This window comes from Psammomys obesus, unplaced genomic scaffold (assembly GCF_907164565.1).
Source record: "Psammomys obesus unplaced genomic scaffold, mPsaObe1.curated_primary_1811, whole genome shotgun sequence".
Lineage (NCBI taxonomy): Eukaryota > Metazoa > Chordata > Mammalia > Rodentia > Muridae > Psammomys > Psammomys obesus.
Genome location: NW_026585504.1, coordinates 2,027,352 through 2,043,884, shown reverse-complemented (window position 1 = coordinate 2,043,884; position 16,533 = coordinate 2,027,352). Strand labels below are relative to the sequence as shown.

Genomic DNA, 16,533 nt, shown 5'->3' with positions numbered 1-16,533 from the left:
AGAGAGAATCTCAATTGAGAAAATTCTTCCATCTTATTGGAATGTAGGCAAACCTGTGGGACCTTTTCTCAATTAATGATTGTTGTGGGAAAGCCTAGCCTACTGTGTATGGTACCACTCCTGGGCAGGGCCTACTGCGTTATATAGCAAAGTAAGGTGAATAAGCCATGGGAAGAAACTCAGTAGCATTTCATAATGTCCTCTGCTTCAGTTCCTACCTCCAAGTTCCTGCAGTAAGTCTTGGATTCCTCGATGATGGGCTGTAAGCTAAAAATCCCTTTCCTCTCCAAGACGCTTTAGTCATGCTGTTTTTATCACAGTGATAGAAAGCTAACCAGAATTGAAATCAGTTAGTAAACAAAGATACCTTCTGAGGGTTGGCCCCATTCTAGAGTAGCCAACTGATCACGAATAATAAAGGATGACCAGGTATTCCAGACATCACTCCTTGGCATATATTCTGACAGTTAATATGCAGCAGCTCGGGTGAATAGCTGCTTTGATAGGAATACAGACTTTTTCAGTTATGTAGCAAAGGAAACTGGAAATGAAGATTTGTGTATTTCTGAGTCAGATCATGCCTTGAGTGCCAAGAATGCTGAATTCCACTTGGTCCTGGAATGTTTGAAGTGATTACGGAGGAAGTGGGCATAAAGCCGAAACAAATGATCACTAACTGAGAACCTGTACCCGAGTATAGGGTCAGAAAGGAGAACAAATAAATGAGAATTGGCAGTATCTGAAATGAAGCAAAAAGGTCTCTAATACAGATACCCAGCATCTAGATTTGATAGACTTTAATCTTTTAACTTTAACATTTGCTTTTTAAGATTCTTGCAGTGAATTATCACCAAGATCTTTTCATTGGGTTCTTGTCCATTGCTCTGATAAGAGGAGGTGACATGAAAACAATGACTCCCACCTTCCCGTTAATTCCGGTTGGTCTGGGAAGTGGGGATATGCTGTGTGCAGCTCACAACTGCAGTTAATTCCAGGTAGCCTGGAATGCACTGCACGCTGCTCACCAGGGCTTTTGTTTTGCTCACTTTAAGAAGAGCAGGTGATGGAGCAGGGCCGAAAATGCTTCTGTGATCTGTCAAGCATGTAATCTCACAGAAGCCTAAGACATTTTCAAATTATTCCTGCTTTTAAGATCAAATTTTATTTCTAAGTGTCTTCTTTTTTGACAGTTAAATTTTAAGTAATTTGAAACTTTCCACTCCCTCTAAAGTTTCATGCAATTCTTTATAAAGATGATTTGTAAAAATGATTCTTTTTTTTGTTTTGTTTTACGTGCATTGGTGTTTTGCCTGTATGTATAACTGTGTGAGACTGTCAGATACCCAGGAACTCAAGTTTCAGACAGTCGTGAGCTGCCCTGTTTGGCTGGGACTTGAACTCAGAGCCATAGAAGGAAGAAAGAACAGGCGTTGTTCAGTGGTTGTGGCATTATCCATTAGGGAGGGTGAGGAGGTTCTGCTGGTGGTGGCAGTGTGCAGTAAGATGAGCATCTAAATGCAGGCCTCACTGCAGGCCTAGCAATGGTAAATTTTATGTTACATCTGTTTTACTCAATAAAATTCGCGTTCAGATAAACCTACATTTAATCTTTCCGTACATTTTTATTTATTAGTATGTGTATGTGCGCGCGCGCGCACACACACACACACACACACACACACACACACACACTTTTTGGAGAGGAGATAGCAACATTCAGGATTAGTACTCATTTTTTACCTTGTTGAAGCTCACTGTCTCTCTTGGCTGCTACGTAGGCCAGGCTAACTGGCCTGTAAGCTTCAGACCATCTGTATCTTTAGCCTTGTAATAGGCTTACAGGGTAACAGAGTTGAGCCATTACACCCAGATTTTTATGCATGGGTTCTGGGGATGTGAGTTCTCAGGGTCATGCAGTTTGCTCTGCTTGTGCATCAGGGGGTTTCACATCACGTCCCAGGCCAAGGTTTGTTTTAACTACGCCGTTATTAATAGCAAACATCATGATGTGGCATGAATGTGTTTCTATAGGTACTTTACTAAAATCCTCCTCCTCTTTGGTCTTCACAACCTTCTTGGATGCATATCTTCAACCCCCCTTTCCATCCCTGCACAGTGGGTAACTGAAAAACAGAATAGGGAGGCATTAAAATCAAGTGGGCAGCCTCCAGCACTGAGCTCCTAAAATTAAACTTACAGGGAAATGAAAATCCGTTACTGCTACTCTGCCCACAATGAGCAAACAATACAAACTTCCGAATTTCTCTCTGTAAGTTCTTTGTGAGTTTTCATTACAATTTCTTTTGATTACATAGAGGTTAGGATCTGCTGTAGTTAGGATATAAATGAAAATGTTAAAAAAAAAAAAGTTGGACTAAAGCCAGGGAAGCAGATAATCTGACTGCAGATCTTTGCCTATTACCTGCTCCTTCAAATCTCATCTTCAGCATATATATATTATAATGTATGTATATATTATATATATAATGTATGTATATATTATATATATAATGTATGCATATGCAGCAGACCTCGTGATGAGTTTATCCTTGCCCCTGTCCCCATCTCCAGGGGAGAGATCTTCCCCTCCTAACCTGCCATTTCCTCAGTCACTCAGCACCCAACTCCAGCAGGCATTCCCTAGGAACCCACAGGCCACTCCATCTGGGGAAGCAGGTAGGCCAGCTGCAGATCTTCACCTCCTCCTCCATTCCTCCAAATCCAATCCCCCATTCACATCCCAGCTCTATACCAGACCCCCTTGGGGGCCTCTCCACACTTTCTACCCCAATTCCAGGGGGCTATGCCAAGCCTTGTGGAATACCTCAATTTCTTCCTTCTTCTGGACCCTCTCGATTTTACTATCCCCATTCCTAAGTGTCAGCTTTCAATACCCAATACCTGAAACCTCCAGTGGCCACACCTATCAGGATCTCAGAAGAATTTTCTACCAGGCAACACACAGTCAACATACTATGCTAACAAGCAGAGAAGAAACAGAAACCAAGGAACAAAACACCAACCCCCCAAAAGACAAGACCTAGAACTGCAATCTTTTCAAACCCAGATGCCTAGACACCCACATAAAGACACAAGCAATAACAGCCAGGACAACATGTCTCCACTAGAGCTCTGCAGCTCTACCACAGCAAGCCCAGAGTATTGTGACATGGCTGAAACACAAAAGAAAGACTTTAAAGTAGTTTTTAAGACTGTGATAGGGCTGCTTGAAGAGGAAATAAATACATTCATGAAAGAAGTCTATCTAAATACAAACAGTGGAAGGAAATGACCAAAAGGTTCAAGACCTGAAAAAATATAAATATTATCAATACACCTAAACTGAGGGAAATGTGGAAATAAAAATTTAGGAACTAGAACAGGAAACACAAAAGCAAGCCTCACCAACAGAATATAAGAGATGGAAAAGAGAATTCTGGGCATTGGAGACAAGAAAGAAGAAGTGGATACCTTGATCAAAGAAAATGTTAAATTAAAAGAAATTCTTAAAAATCCTGGAAATTTGGAAGAACATGAAAATAAAAATCTTGAGTAATACAAATAGAGGAAGGCAACTAACCCAGGTCAAAGGCACAGAAAAAAAAATCATAGAAGAAAATTTTCCTAGCTTAAAAGAAGGAGATGCTTATCAAGGTACAAGAAGAATAGAGAACACCAAATATACTACACCAGAAGAGAAAGCCTTATTGGCATACAATAATCAAAATATTAAACATACAGAACAAAGGGGGAATATTAAAAGCTGCAAGGGAGAAAGACCAAGTAACATAAAAAGGCAGACCTATTAGGATACCACTGATTTTTCAGTCATGACTTTAAAATCCAGAAGGGGCTGGACAGATGTTCTACAGACTCTAAGGGATCACAGATGCCAGATCAGGCTGCTATACCCTGCCTACTTTACTTTCAAATGCCATTGCTTGAGAAAATAAGATATCCCATGATAAAACAAAATTTAAGCAATAGTTGTCTACAAACCTAGCCCTACAGAATGCACTACAAAAAACGCCCAGCACAAACTTGGTTAACTACACACAAAAACCACAGGGAATAAGTAATCCCAAACCAACAAATCACAAGAGAGGAAACACACACATATGTACCAGAACAGAACAGCAACAACAACAAAATAAAGGGATCACCAAACACTGCTTGTTGGCAAGAAATAATCAAACTTAGGGCTGAAATCAGGAAAATAGAAATAAGAAAAATAATACAAAGAAACAGTGAAATGAAGTGGATTTTTTTTGAGAAAAATCAGTAAGATTGACAAAACATTATCCAAATTTACTAAAAGGCAGAGAGAATATCCAAACTAACAACGTTAGAAATGAAAAGGGAAACATAACAACAGGCTCTAAGGAAATCCAGAGAAACAGAGGACATGTTTTAAAAGCCTGTACCCCACCAATAGCGAAAATCTAAAAAAAAAAAAAAAAAAAAAAAAGGTTAAAAATTTTTTTTCTTTAATATACCACCTACCAAAATTAAATCCAGATCTTAGGGAAGTAGAAGCATTAATTAAAAGTTTTTGAACCAAACCAAACCAAAACAACAACAAAAGCAAAACTCAAACCCACCCCAGGGCCAGATGTAAAGCCAGGATTCTACTAGATTTTCAAAGAGTTAATGCCAATACAACTCAAATGATCCCACAAAATGGAGACAGAAGAAAATATTGCCCAGTTTGCTTTAAGAAGCCACAGTTATCCTGTTATTATTCGACCCTGATACGGACCCAACCAAGAAAGTAAATTACAGATCAGTTTCCCTTGTGTACACAGGTGCAAAAATTCTCAACAAAATACTTGCAAATTGAATTAAAAAAACACATAAAAAGATATCCACGATGCTCAAGTGGATTTCTTCCTGGAGATGCAAGGATGGTTCAACATGTGGGAATTGATGTGTATAATCTGCCATATAAACAAACTAATGGCCGAAAACCATATGATGATCTCATTAGATGCAGAAATGGCTTTGACAAAAATCTAACACTCCCTCGTGAAAAAAATCCTCAGGAGATTAGATTACAGGGATAAATCTCAGCATAATAAAGGCAGTTTGCAACAAGCCCATAGTCAACTTAAATGGGGAGAAATTCGATGCAATTTCATTAAGTCTGGGATAAAGCAAGGTTTGTTTTTTTTTTTATTCTCTCCATATATATTCAGTATAGCAGTTTAAGACTTTGCTAGAGCAATAAGACAACTGAAGTATCAAGGGGATACAAATTGAGATGGAAAAGTCCAAGTATCTTTATTTGTAGATGACATGGTAGTATTTACCCTAAAATTTTATTGGGAAATATCCAATACCCTAAAAATTCTTTTAGGAAACTCCTATAGCTGATAAATACTGTCAGCAAAGTAGCTGGATACAAAATTAACTAAAAAAAAAATCAGAAACCTCCTGATACACAAATAACAAATGCACTGAGGCAGAAACCAAGGAAACAACCTCTTTCTCAACAGGATCAAATAATATGAAACATCCTGGGGTAACTCTAACCAAGCAAGTGGAAGATTGTACAATAAGAATTTTAAGACATTCAAGAAAGAAATTGAAGAAGGTATCAAAATATTAAAGATCTCCTATGCTTATGGATTGGTAGGATTAATGTTGTAAAAATGGTCCTCCTGCCAAAAGCAATATACAGATTCAAAGCAATACCCATCAAAATTTCCACACAATTCATGACAGATTTTGAAAAGACAATTCTCAGCCTTGTATGGAGGGGCTGAGAATCAACCAACCAAACCAAAACCCCCCCAAAGTGAAAACAATCCCAGACATTAAAAAAAAAAAGAAACCATAAAATTCTCAGATAAGTGGATTGATCTAGGAAAAAAAAAAAAAAAACATACGGAATGAGCTGTCTCCGAACCAGAAGAGAATGAATAATATTTGATTATATATGGATATAAGCTTTAAGCTTTTAAGTCAATAATAACCAACCTATAATCCATAGAACAACAGAGGTCTAGAGTAAGGGTCTGGAGTGGAGAGATATATCTCATTCGGAAAGAGAAATAAAATTAGAAGTTATGGATGGATGGTGAGGGTGGGCCTGGAATGGAGCAACCAAATTGGGAGTAGAAGGGAATTGGGGAACAAGGGAGACAATACAGAGAGAGACAACTAAAATTAAGGCCCATCTGAGGGGTTATATGAAAACCTAATACAACTGAAGATTCCTAAAACACATACATATATGATGGTTTAACTAATGTTGCCAAATAATGGGGAGATAGAGCCCCAGCTGACCTTTTAGTTACCAAATAGAGCTTTCTGTCCTGGGATTGGATGACATATAAGTGAAATGTTGGCCAAAGGGAATCCACTAGCAACCCAGGATGTCGCCAAGGTAGCTCTCCACAAACCAATTGCAAGGGACATTGGAGAAGACAACACCTTCACAACTCATCCTGTTGACTGGTGCCTACATAGAGCCTTCACCCCTATGTTCTAGCATCTTTGGTACATAGAAGTAATCTGCACACTAGCTTGACACAAAGCTTGTGGCAGTAATCCATCAACACCTGATCTCACTGAAGGACCACTCCAGGAAACGGAACCCACACCTTATACTGCTCACCAAGCAACCAACACCAGATAGTGCAGAGACCTAGAGTAAAACTAAACACTCTTGTTCACTTAAGAGCATAGGGGATCCGAGAAAAGAAAGGGAGACAGTGGGACCTGGAGAGGACAGGAGCTCCACAAGGAGAGCAACAGATCCAAAATATTTGGGCACAGAGGTCTTTTCTGAGATTGATACTCCAACCAAGGGCGATTCATGTATGTAACCTAGAACCTCTGCTCAGATGTAGCCCATGACAGCTCCGTATCCAAGTGGGATCCCTAATAATAGGAACAGGGACTGTCTCTGACATGAACTCAGTGTCTGGCTCTTTGATCACCTCTCCTGAGGGGGAAGCAGCCTTACCAGGCCAATTTTGTTTTATCATATATTTTATTTTATTATACTTTACTATTACCTTTTAGAGGCCTGTGTGTTTTCTAATGAGAGATGGAAACGGAGTGGTTTTAGATGGGAGGGGAGGTGGGGAGGAGCTAGGAGGAGTAGGGGGTGTAGACACTGTATTCAGGTTACATTATGTGAGAAAATCTATTTTCAATAAAAGGAAAAAAGTGGCTTGTCAGGGTTTATGAGTATAGCTTCTGATTCCAATAGGAAACAGAATCTCTTAATGTTTTGATTGTGAGCCTTGCCTGGAATGGCTTAACCATCTCTCACAGGAAACCTCAAAGCAAATTTCCTAATCCTCTAGCTCTTATAATCTTTCCATTGCCTCTTGTGCAATGTCCCCTGAGCCTTACATATAGAGTATTTTGTAGAAGTATCAATTGAGACTGGGTTCAAAAACTTTGTTTATTTGTTGTGGTTTTCTGTAATAGTTCCTGTCTGTGGCAAAGGGAAGAGTCCTTGAAGAGGCACGAAGGCACATTTATTTGTGGTTATGAGGACAAATGCTTGTAGATTGTTAGGGATTTTGCTGGTTTAGTAAATTAGTGCTTTTAGATTCTCCTCCAATAACCATGTTTTCACGAGATCACCCAAATATGAGCTTAACCAGGATGACAACAATGAACATTCAAAACTGGATGGGCAAAGCCCACAAGGCCTAAACCTGCACAGAGACAACAGGCAACTGACGAAAGCTGGGAGTGGGAGAAATGGCTTCCCCAAGGAAAAGCACACCGACTGATTTTCTGGTGCTAATGGTCAGCCTTGGAATCATCATACGAGTAACATATATACATATAGACACATACATACACACACAATTACGTGTACCTGTGCAATAACAACTGATGAATTCAGAAGAGAGTGGGGAGGACTGCAGGAAGGCTTTTGAGGAAGGAAAGGAAAGGGAGAAATATTGTAATTAAAATACAGTTTTAAAAGCAAGCAAACAACGACAGAAGTGGCAGTGGAGTCACGTCAGTCCTACACAAAGAACTCCAGACAACTAAAGAGTGCTGAGAGCAGGAGAAATCAACTTGTCCGGGGAAGAGTACAACTGCTTATCCAGCGCCTAGTCGTCAGCCCTGAAAATATCCTCTTGAGTGATAGTATTAAGACTAGGCAGTTTATATTTAGGAACATATGTTTATGGATATATGTATATAAAGACATGCACATGACTATGATTAATGAAAAAAGAGGACATGAATTTGAAAGAGGAAAAGGAGGGGTTCTTGGAAGGAGGGAAAATGATATATTTATGATCTCAAAAGAGTAAAAGAAAAAAATGAACAAGTGTGTTTTCAGTAAAGGCCTGAGCATTTTCGTTTAGCACTGAACATGCTCGTGTGGGAGGGGGAATCTCACGGGATCCCACCCCTAAACAAAGAACTATGGGCAACTAGTGACCGCTGAGAGGGAGAATTAGTCTTCCCCTTAATCGATGCCCTTAATTGGTTTTCCAGTACCAAGTGGCCAGTCCTGAAACCTTATGCACACAAGTAACACTGAGTGGACTCAGCAGGTTGCATATATCTAATGCTTTCATACATATGCGTAGCATGTAATGACAAAGAGGCCATGAATTTGAACTGGAACATGTTGGAATGGGAGGGCAGCAAAGGAGCTGAAGGAGGAAAGGGAAGGGTAAATGATGTAGTTTTGCTTGAAGTTTATAAATTTATATTTGATGTGTTTGTGTGCATGTAAGAAGTAAATGTTTGGAATATTGCTGGGAAAAACAACATAGCTCAACAATGTTCATTGTTGTAGCACAGTGCACACAACCTAGCTTCAGAGACTCATGCATTAAATTCACAGCAAGATTTGTCTATGATGGTTTAGATTATATATAGAATTTAAATCTGCAACAGTTTCATATGCACCTTTCCAAATATGTGAAAGATGTCCTTATTTACTGTTACCGTGGAAACAGCAATGCCCAAATGCTATGCTCACTCTCTTTGGTACAATTAAAAATCATTTTATGGAGCAAATGTAATTTAAAATATTATCCTCAAGCATGGATTTTAATTAACCTTAATTATATGAAATACATTATGATAGTGTTAACATTATTTTAAAATCTAAATATAGTTTTCTAAAAGAAACTGTGCCAACGCCTTTAAATTTTTGTCGTAATCAATGCGTGCATTGCTGTCTTCCTTTTCCAGTTAGGTAGTGATGTTCTGATTATTGCTTAACTCTGTCAGTTCTGCATCTGATAATCTTTTTGTGTATGTCAGCGCATGTGGTTGTATGAGTGCAAGGGTTTACACGTACTGTGGTGTGTGTGGAGATCAGAGGACAGATCTCATTTCTGTTTCCTGCTGTTTAAACCAGGCTTGTGGAACCAGTGGCTTCTGGAGATTGTCCTTCTCTACCTCCCATATTGCCCGAGAACTGGCATTGCTGTTGTCTATTACCATACGTAGCTTTATGTAGGTTTCAGGGATTCGAACTCAGGTCCTCATGTTTGTGTAGCAATCACTTTTACCCATGAGCCATCACATCAATTGTCTAATTAATAAATCAGTTATGGTGGCTTGAATCACAACCAGAGAGCATGCATGGACCTAGGCCCCCTACACATATGTAGCAGATACACAGCTTGATTCTCACGTGGGACCTCTAACAGCAGGAACAGGGGCTGTCTCTGACTCTGTTGCCTGCCTTTAAATCCCCTTCCCCTAATGAGATGGTCTTGTCTAACCTCAATAGAAGAAGATGTGCCCAGTCCTACTATAATTTTATATGCCAAGGCAGGTTAATATCCAAGGTAGCTCTCCCCCTTTTTGAGGAGAAAGGGAGGGAGTATAACGGGAGAGGAGAGACTGGGAGGAGAGAAGGGAGGGGAAGATTTGCTTGGGATGTAAAGTAAATACATTAATTAATGAAAAAAATTACCATGTCTACTTTGTTTGAAACTTTTCTTAGTAATTGATAACCTTGAAGAATCACTTATGCGTTATTGGTTCTTCAGTTACTTCCCACAGGGATATGAACTGATGTTCATTCTTTCTTTTATTCATTTTCTAGGACTCCACTATTGTTACTCCAATTATTTTGAGGACTGATCCTCAGGGATTTTTCTTTTACTGGACAGATCAAAATAAGGTAAGAGATAAGATGTCTTTCTCACATTATCCTGTTGGTTACTTACAAAGTATTTGTTTACCTTATATGTCTACCCATTTCATAGACTACCTTTTGCAGTGTATGTCTTGATTCTACTTCAGAGACTCAGGTTAAAGGCCTTAGGGCCTTTCATGGATGCTTGTGAAATGGTTTATTCACAAGATCCTAGAATAATTGTTTTCTGTTTAAAACAAAAAGTCGGACTTGTAGATTGCATTTGGTGGTGGACATGATTTTAGACTTTCACTGACTTAAGTCCCTTTCAATGCAGAAGGAAGACAGATGATGAGAAAATTCCTCTTGACCTTAATGACCAAAGGTTGAACAGTCAGTCCATTTTTTTTCTCCCTTTTCCCTGGGCTATAATTAACAGTTCGGCCTTGATAGTTTTTTCATGTTTGTGATGGGTAATTGTGATTGTCACCTTGACACATCTGGGGAGAGGGAACCTCAGATGAGGACTTGCCTTCTTCATTGCCCTGTGGATATGTCTGTGGGGTATATATCACTCACCCTTGATGTAGCAGAGTTAGGTCTTCTGTAGGCAGCACCGTCCCTATGGGTGTGGGCCTGCCTATATATGAAAGGTAGGCCCACATGAGCCTGGACTCAAGCTGAATCCTCTGTGGACTCAGCTTCAGTTCCTGGTTCCAGCTTCCTTCTTTGTGTTCCTGCCTTGGTTTTCCTGGGTTATATACTCAAACCTATGATCCAAGTAAACCATCCCCCCAAGTTGTGTTAGTCCTAGTATTTATCACAGCAACAGAAAGCAAAACTGCAACAGTGTTAAAAAATTAAAGCTAAGCTTCCTTTAACCTTTTTGTTAAGTTTTTCAAGAGTCTTCCCATATTAGCTTTCTGCCTGCAATACTAAGAATTCAGTATCTCAGTTCTTAAAAAGCCAGTTGACAATTCCATACTGAATTATTAAAAACTGTCTGCAGACCATAAGATTTATTTGAGGTTTAATGGGCAGTTAGACAAGAATATTCATAGGAAGTGGTTATTATTTCAAGAGTCACTGGCACCGAAGGGCCCAGCATGTAGATTATTTTAGTCCTCAAAGTTCTGACATCTAAAGACGTGGTTTGCTGTTTTCAAGATTACTAAATACATTTAGAAAACAATAAGCTAGAATTACTAATAGAATACTATTAGAGCAGCTAGGGGCTCTCCAATTACTTCACAGTGGGGTTTAAATATTTGTTTTCTAACATCATGGTCAATTTCAAGTATCCAGAATCCTTGGGTAATTGGTCGTAGGCCGTGCCTTGGGCAACCTTTTGCACTTGTGAACACAGGTTGTAACTGGCCTGGACAGCATCATTTTGAGAGTTGTGGGTCCTCTTAGAAATGTCTCCATGCTGAAAAATTAATATCTGCAATCCAGGCCAGCCCTGAATTGGCCAGTTCACAGTCTCTCAAAAAGCAAATACTATCCTAGAGGTGCTGGTTCTAATGGTCCTGGAGTTACATCTAACTACTATGTGTGTTTGCTCTGGAGGCTATGGCCATATATACAGGAGTTCCATATAGAACTGAGGACAATGTCAGAAATGATATGTGGGTAAGATGTCATGCTTAGCAGTGTTCATGTTTGCTGCTGGGTGTGTTAATCACGTTGTCTTTGACATTCTGTTTTGTTTCCTGCTGTTATGTATAAAACAATGACTTGAAAGAGTTTTTTTTTAACTCCTAAAGATTATTTTTAGAACAGTCACAGCTATATTTGTAAAAGATTTATTTATAATGCCTAGAGCATTTCTAAAGGTTTGGTGCTTGTACAAGAGACCAGACTGTCATTTTGATTTTTTCAACTTGTAAATCAAATTTCCATAAAAGCACCAGAAGATATTTTGGGGTTTTTAAATAATTCATAGCAACTCGGTCAAGCTCCAGCAGAAGAACAATCATAAACATTTCTTTGCTTGAAAAAGAGAAGGGGCCAAAGGCTCTTTGATTCGTCTTTATTGTTTTGGGAGCCCAATATTTTTACCCAGACATATTTTCAGTGGAGTAAATGCATTTACATGTTTCATACCAGCCTTTCTCTCTTGGACACAATGCTGTTTATAACCATTCAGAACCAATAACGGGGAGAAGGGGTGAGGGAATTTTTTTTATGTCTCTTTGCTTCTCCTCTGATGGATATTAATCTTAGTCAAAATGTGGTAAATTGTATTCTTTGCTTCTTAGATCCCTGTCATTCCTCAGTCATTTATAAGTTTGTAGGTTTATTTTTTTGGTCAATGATCATATATCTTAAACTCAAAAAGATGGGCAGATTTAAGAAAATAATAATAAAAGAAACTTGAAATTTACCACATTTTCAAGTTTGTCATTTTTTTTCTGGCTTTTAGCCCAGTCTTGGAATCAGATCAAGTGATGTATCCACTTTTTGGTCTTGGGCAACTGTAAACAATGCATTAGAGTCTGTGCAGGCTGGACAAACTGTGCACACAAACAGAGGGCAGCATGCCAGGCTTTTAGTTGAGGTTGTGCATAAGATCCTTTGAAGGACCAGGGTGAGTGGTGCAATCAGGATGCCCCGTAGAGGACTACTTGTTTAAAGTATTTTGCTTCCTGGCAGTTAGTCTTAAGGGTCTGCCATCTGTGTTATAGAGATCTCAGAGAAAACAATATAGTTCTTTCAAGGTTACCATTTGGGTTCATACATTTGTTTTCCATGATTGAGAAGCTTACACTGGTATTTATTGTAAGATGCCTTGTCTTTCTGAGCTACTGCCCAGCATGGTCTACTGTTGGTCCATGAAACTGGTGCAGGAGCACCTTGATTTGCAATCACAGTAAACCTCCTGTGCTCACAGACCCAGTGAGTGGTTTAAGGTCCCCACCAGAGCCTTGATAGAAGAGCGAGCCTGGGACAGCTCTCACATTCGTGACGTCTAATGCATGTCCATTTTTGTCATAGCTGCACCACACCTTGTACCAGACTCTGATGTCAAACTGCTGGCTTCCTCTCGTGGGCAATGCAGGGCTGCCTTCCCTACCCCGCTCCTTTGACTTGTCATCATAGAAATGATAGGTGACAAAGAAGACAGACAGCCCAGACAATAGAATTACAAATCAGAAATGGGAAGTCGTATTTAGAGAGCTGAAATTCGTCTACTGAAATATTGACAGGACATTTGGGTTAGTGCAAGCAGATGAATGTGAATATCACTTTTATAGATAAATGTTCATGCTTTGTTCCATTGCTGGACTTATTTTGACAACTTTCTACTTACTGTTTATTGAATATAATTAGCAAAAACAAGTTACTGACTATGATTATTTTATTTTAAGCACTGTGGCTTTTTTCTATAAGTGTGGAGTATGTAAGAAGGATGCATTTATTTATAAGTCATGGGCAAGAAGTTTCTGCCTACCCTAAGTGCCAGAATGGTTGCCTTCATTAGACCATGCCACATGGATACTGGCAGTCATGACAGGAAGTGTTAGCCAAAATATTCATGGCACTGTGAAAATCTGAAAGAAAAAAAATAAAAGGGGGTCAACAGAGAAGAGCTCGCAAAGTCCTGTCTAGAATATAACACAAGAGAACATTATCTTGCAATTTGATGCCCTGATTCTGTGCCAAGTTTGGTGTAAAAATAAAACCAGTTTAGTTCAGATCTGAGAAGCTCGTGAAACTTCAATAAATCCTTCCTTCTTTCTCTAAAAGAAGAACCGTGCGAAGGGAGGACAAGTTCACGAATTTTAAAAAACAGTAAGAGGAAAAAATTATGCATTTTCAATGAAGGAGTCTTTTTTTTTTTTTCTGTGTCCTGAGATCTCTTTGTAGAATAGTCTGGCCTCGAACTCATAGAGATCTGCCTGTCTCTGCCTGTCTGAGTGATGGGAATATAGGCAAGTGCCACCACACCTGGCAATACAGATTTTTTTAAATCTTTTTTAAAAAAAATATTTTTTATATTAATAACAGTTTATTCACATTGTATCCCAGCTGTAATCCCTCCCTCATTCCCTCCCAATCCCACCCTCCCTTCCTCATATCCTCCATGCCCCTCTCCAAGTCCACTGATAAGGAAGGTCCTCTTCCCCTTCCATCTGACCCTAGCCTGTCAGATCTCATCAGGACTGGCTGCATTGTCTTCCTCTGTGGCCTGGCAAGGCTGCTACCCCCTCAGGGGGAGGGGTTGTCAAAGAGCCAGCCACTGAATTCATGTCAGAGACAGCCTTTGTTCCCCTTACTAGGGAATCCACTTGGACACTGAGCTGCCATGGGCTACATCTGAGCAAGGGTTCTAGGTTATATTCATGAATGGGCCATGGTTGAAATATCAGTCTCAGAAAAGAGCCCTGTACCCAGATATTTTGGTTCTGCTGCTCTCCTTGTGGAGCTCCAGTCCCCTCCAGGTCTTTCTATCTCCCCCTTCTTTCATAGGATTCCCTGCACTCCGCCCAAAGTTTGGTTATAAGTCTCAGCATCCGCTTTGATACACTGCTGGGTAGAGTCTTCCAGAGTCCCTCTGTAGTAGGCTCCTGTTTTCTCCGTCTTCCAATGTCCATTGAAGTATGAACTGATCATCTTACACAGGGTACTCTTTACTTAGCTTCTTTAGGTGTACAGATTTTAGTATGTTTATCCTATATTATAGGATAATAGGACCTATATAATAGGTCTAGTATCCACTTATAAGTGAGTATATACCATGTGTGTCTTTCTGCTTCTGGGATACCTCACTCAGGATGATCAGATTTTTTATTTTTTGTTTTTTATTAATTACACTTTATTCATTTTGTATACCCCCATAAGCCCCTCCCTCCTCCCCTCCCAATCCCACCCTCCCTCCCGTTTCTGCATGCATGCCCCTCCCCAAGTCCACTGATAGGGGAGGTTTTCCTCTCCTTTCTGATCTTAGTCTATCAGTTCTCATCAAAAGTGGCTGCATTGTCCTCTTCTGTGGCCTGGTAGGGCTGCTCCCCCCTCAGGGGGAGGTGATCAAAGAGCAGGCCAATCAGATTATGTCAGAGGCAGTCCCTCTTCCCATTACTAGGTAACCCACTTGGACACTGACCTGCCATGGGCTACATCTGTGCAGGGGTTCTAGGTTATCTCCATGCATGTTCCTTGGTTGGAGTATGAGTCTCTGGGAAGTTCCCTGTGTTCAAATTTTCTTGTTCTGTTGCTCTCCTTGTGAAGTTCTTGTCCTCTCCAGCTCTTACTGTTTCCCACTTCTTACATAAAATTCCATTCACTCAGACCGACAGTTGGCCATCAGGCTCAGCATCTGCTTTGATAGTCTGCGAGGCAGAGGCTTTCAGAGGCCCTCTGTGGTAGGTTCCTAGTTTGTTTCCTGTTTTCTTCTTCTGGCTTTCAGAGGCCCTCTGTAGCAGGTTTCTAGGTTGTTTCCTGTTTTCTTCTTCTTCTGATATCCATCCTCTTTGCCTTCCAGGTGGGGATTGAACGTTTTAGTTAGGGTCCACTCTCTTGCTTGGTTTCTTTAGATGCATAGATTTTAGTGGGTTTGTCCTACGTTGTATGTCTATATGAGTGAGTATATACCGTGTGTGTCTTTTTGCTTCTGGGACAACTCACTCAGGATGATCCTTTCCAGGTCCCACCATTTACCTGCAAATTTCATGATTTCCTTATTTTTCATTGCTGAGTAATATTCCATTGTATAGATGTACCACAATTTCTGCATCCATTCTTCAGTTGAGGGGCATTTGGGTTGTTTCCAGCTTCTGGCTATTACAAATAAAGCTGCTACAAACATGGTAGCATATTGAACATATTGAATGTATGTCCTTATTGTGTACTTGAGCCTCTTTTGGATATATGCCTAGGAGTGGTATGCCTGGATCTTGAGGAAGCACTATTCCTAGTTGTCTGAGAAAGCGCCAAATTGCTTTCCAGAGTGGTTGTACCAGTTTACATTCCTACCAGCAGTGGAGAAGGGTTCCCCTTTCTCCACAACCTCTCCAGCATGTGTTGTCACTTGAATTTTTGATCTTGGCCATTCTGATGGGTGTAAGGTGAAATCTCAGGGTTGTTTTGATTTGCATTTCCCTGATGGCTAATGAGGTTGAGCATTTCTTTAAGTGCTTCTCTGCCATTCGATATTGCTCTATTGAGAATTCTCTGTTTAGCTCTGTTCCCCATTTTTTAAGTGGATAACTTGGTTTGCTGCTTTTCAGCTTGTTTAGTTCTTTATATATACTGGGTATGAGTCCTCTGTCAGATAAAGGGTTGGTGAAGATTCTTTCCCAATCTGTAGGCAGTCGTTTTGTTTTGATGACGGTGTCCTTTGCTTTGCAGAAGCTTTTCAGTTTCATGAGGTCCCATTTATTGATTGTTGCTCTTAGAGCCTGTGCTGTTGGTGTTCTGTTCAGGAAGTTTTCTCCTGTACCAATGAG

General features: G+C 39.9%; 1 protein-coding gene across 8 annotated transcripts in view; it reads left to right on the top strand.

Annotated features, from left to right (window-relative positions):
• Positions 1-16,533, top strand: part of Plcb1 (phospholipase C beta 1) — a 758,762-nt gene that overhangs the window by 14,965 nt on the left and 727,264 nt on the right. For 7 of the 8 annotated variants that reach the window (XM_055605263.1, XM_055605143.1, XM_055605110.1 and 4 more), the window contains exon 2: positions 10,052-10,129. In XM_055605263.1, the coding sequence (XP_055461238.1) occupies positions 10,052-10,129 (78 nt within the window). Of the gene's footprint in view, positions 1-10,051; positions 10,130-10,438; positions 10,470-16,533 lie in introns of those variants that run through there. The other variant, XM_055605328.1, reaches the window with a different exon arrangement.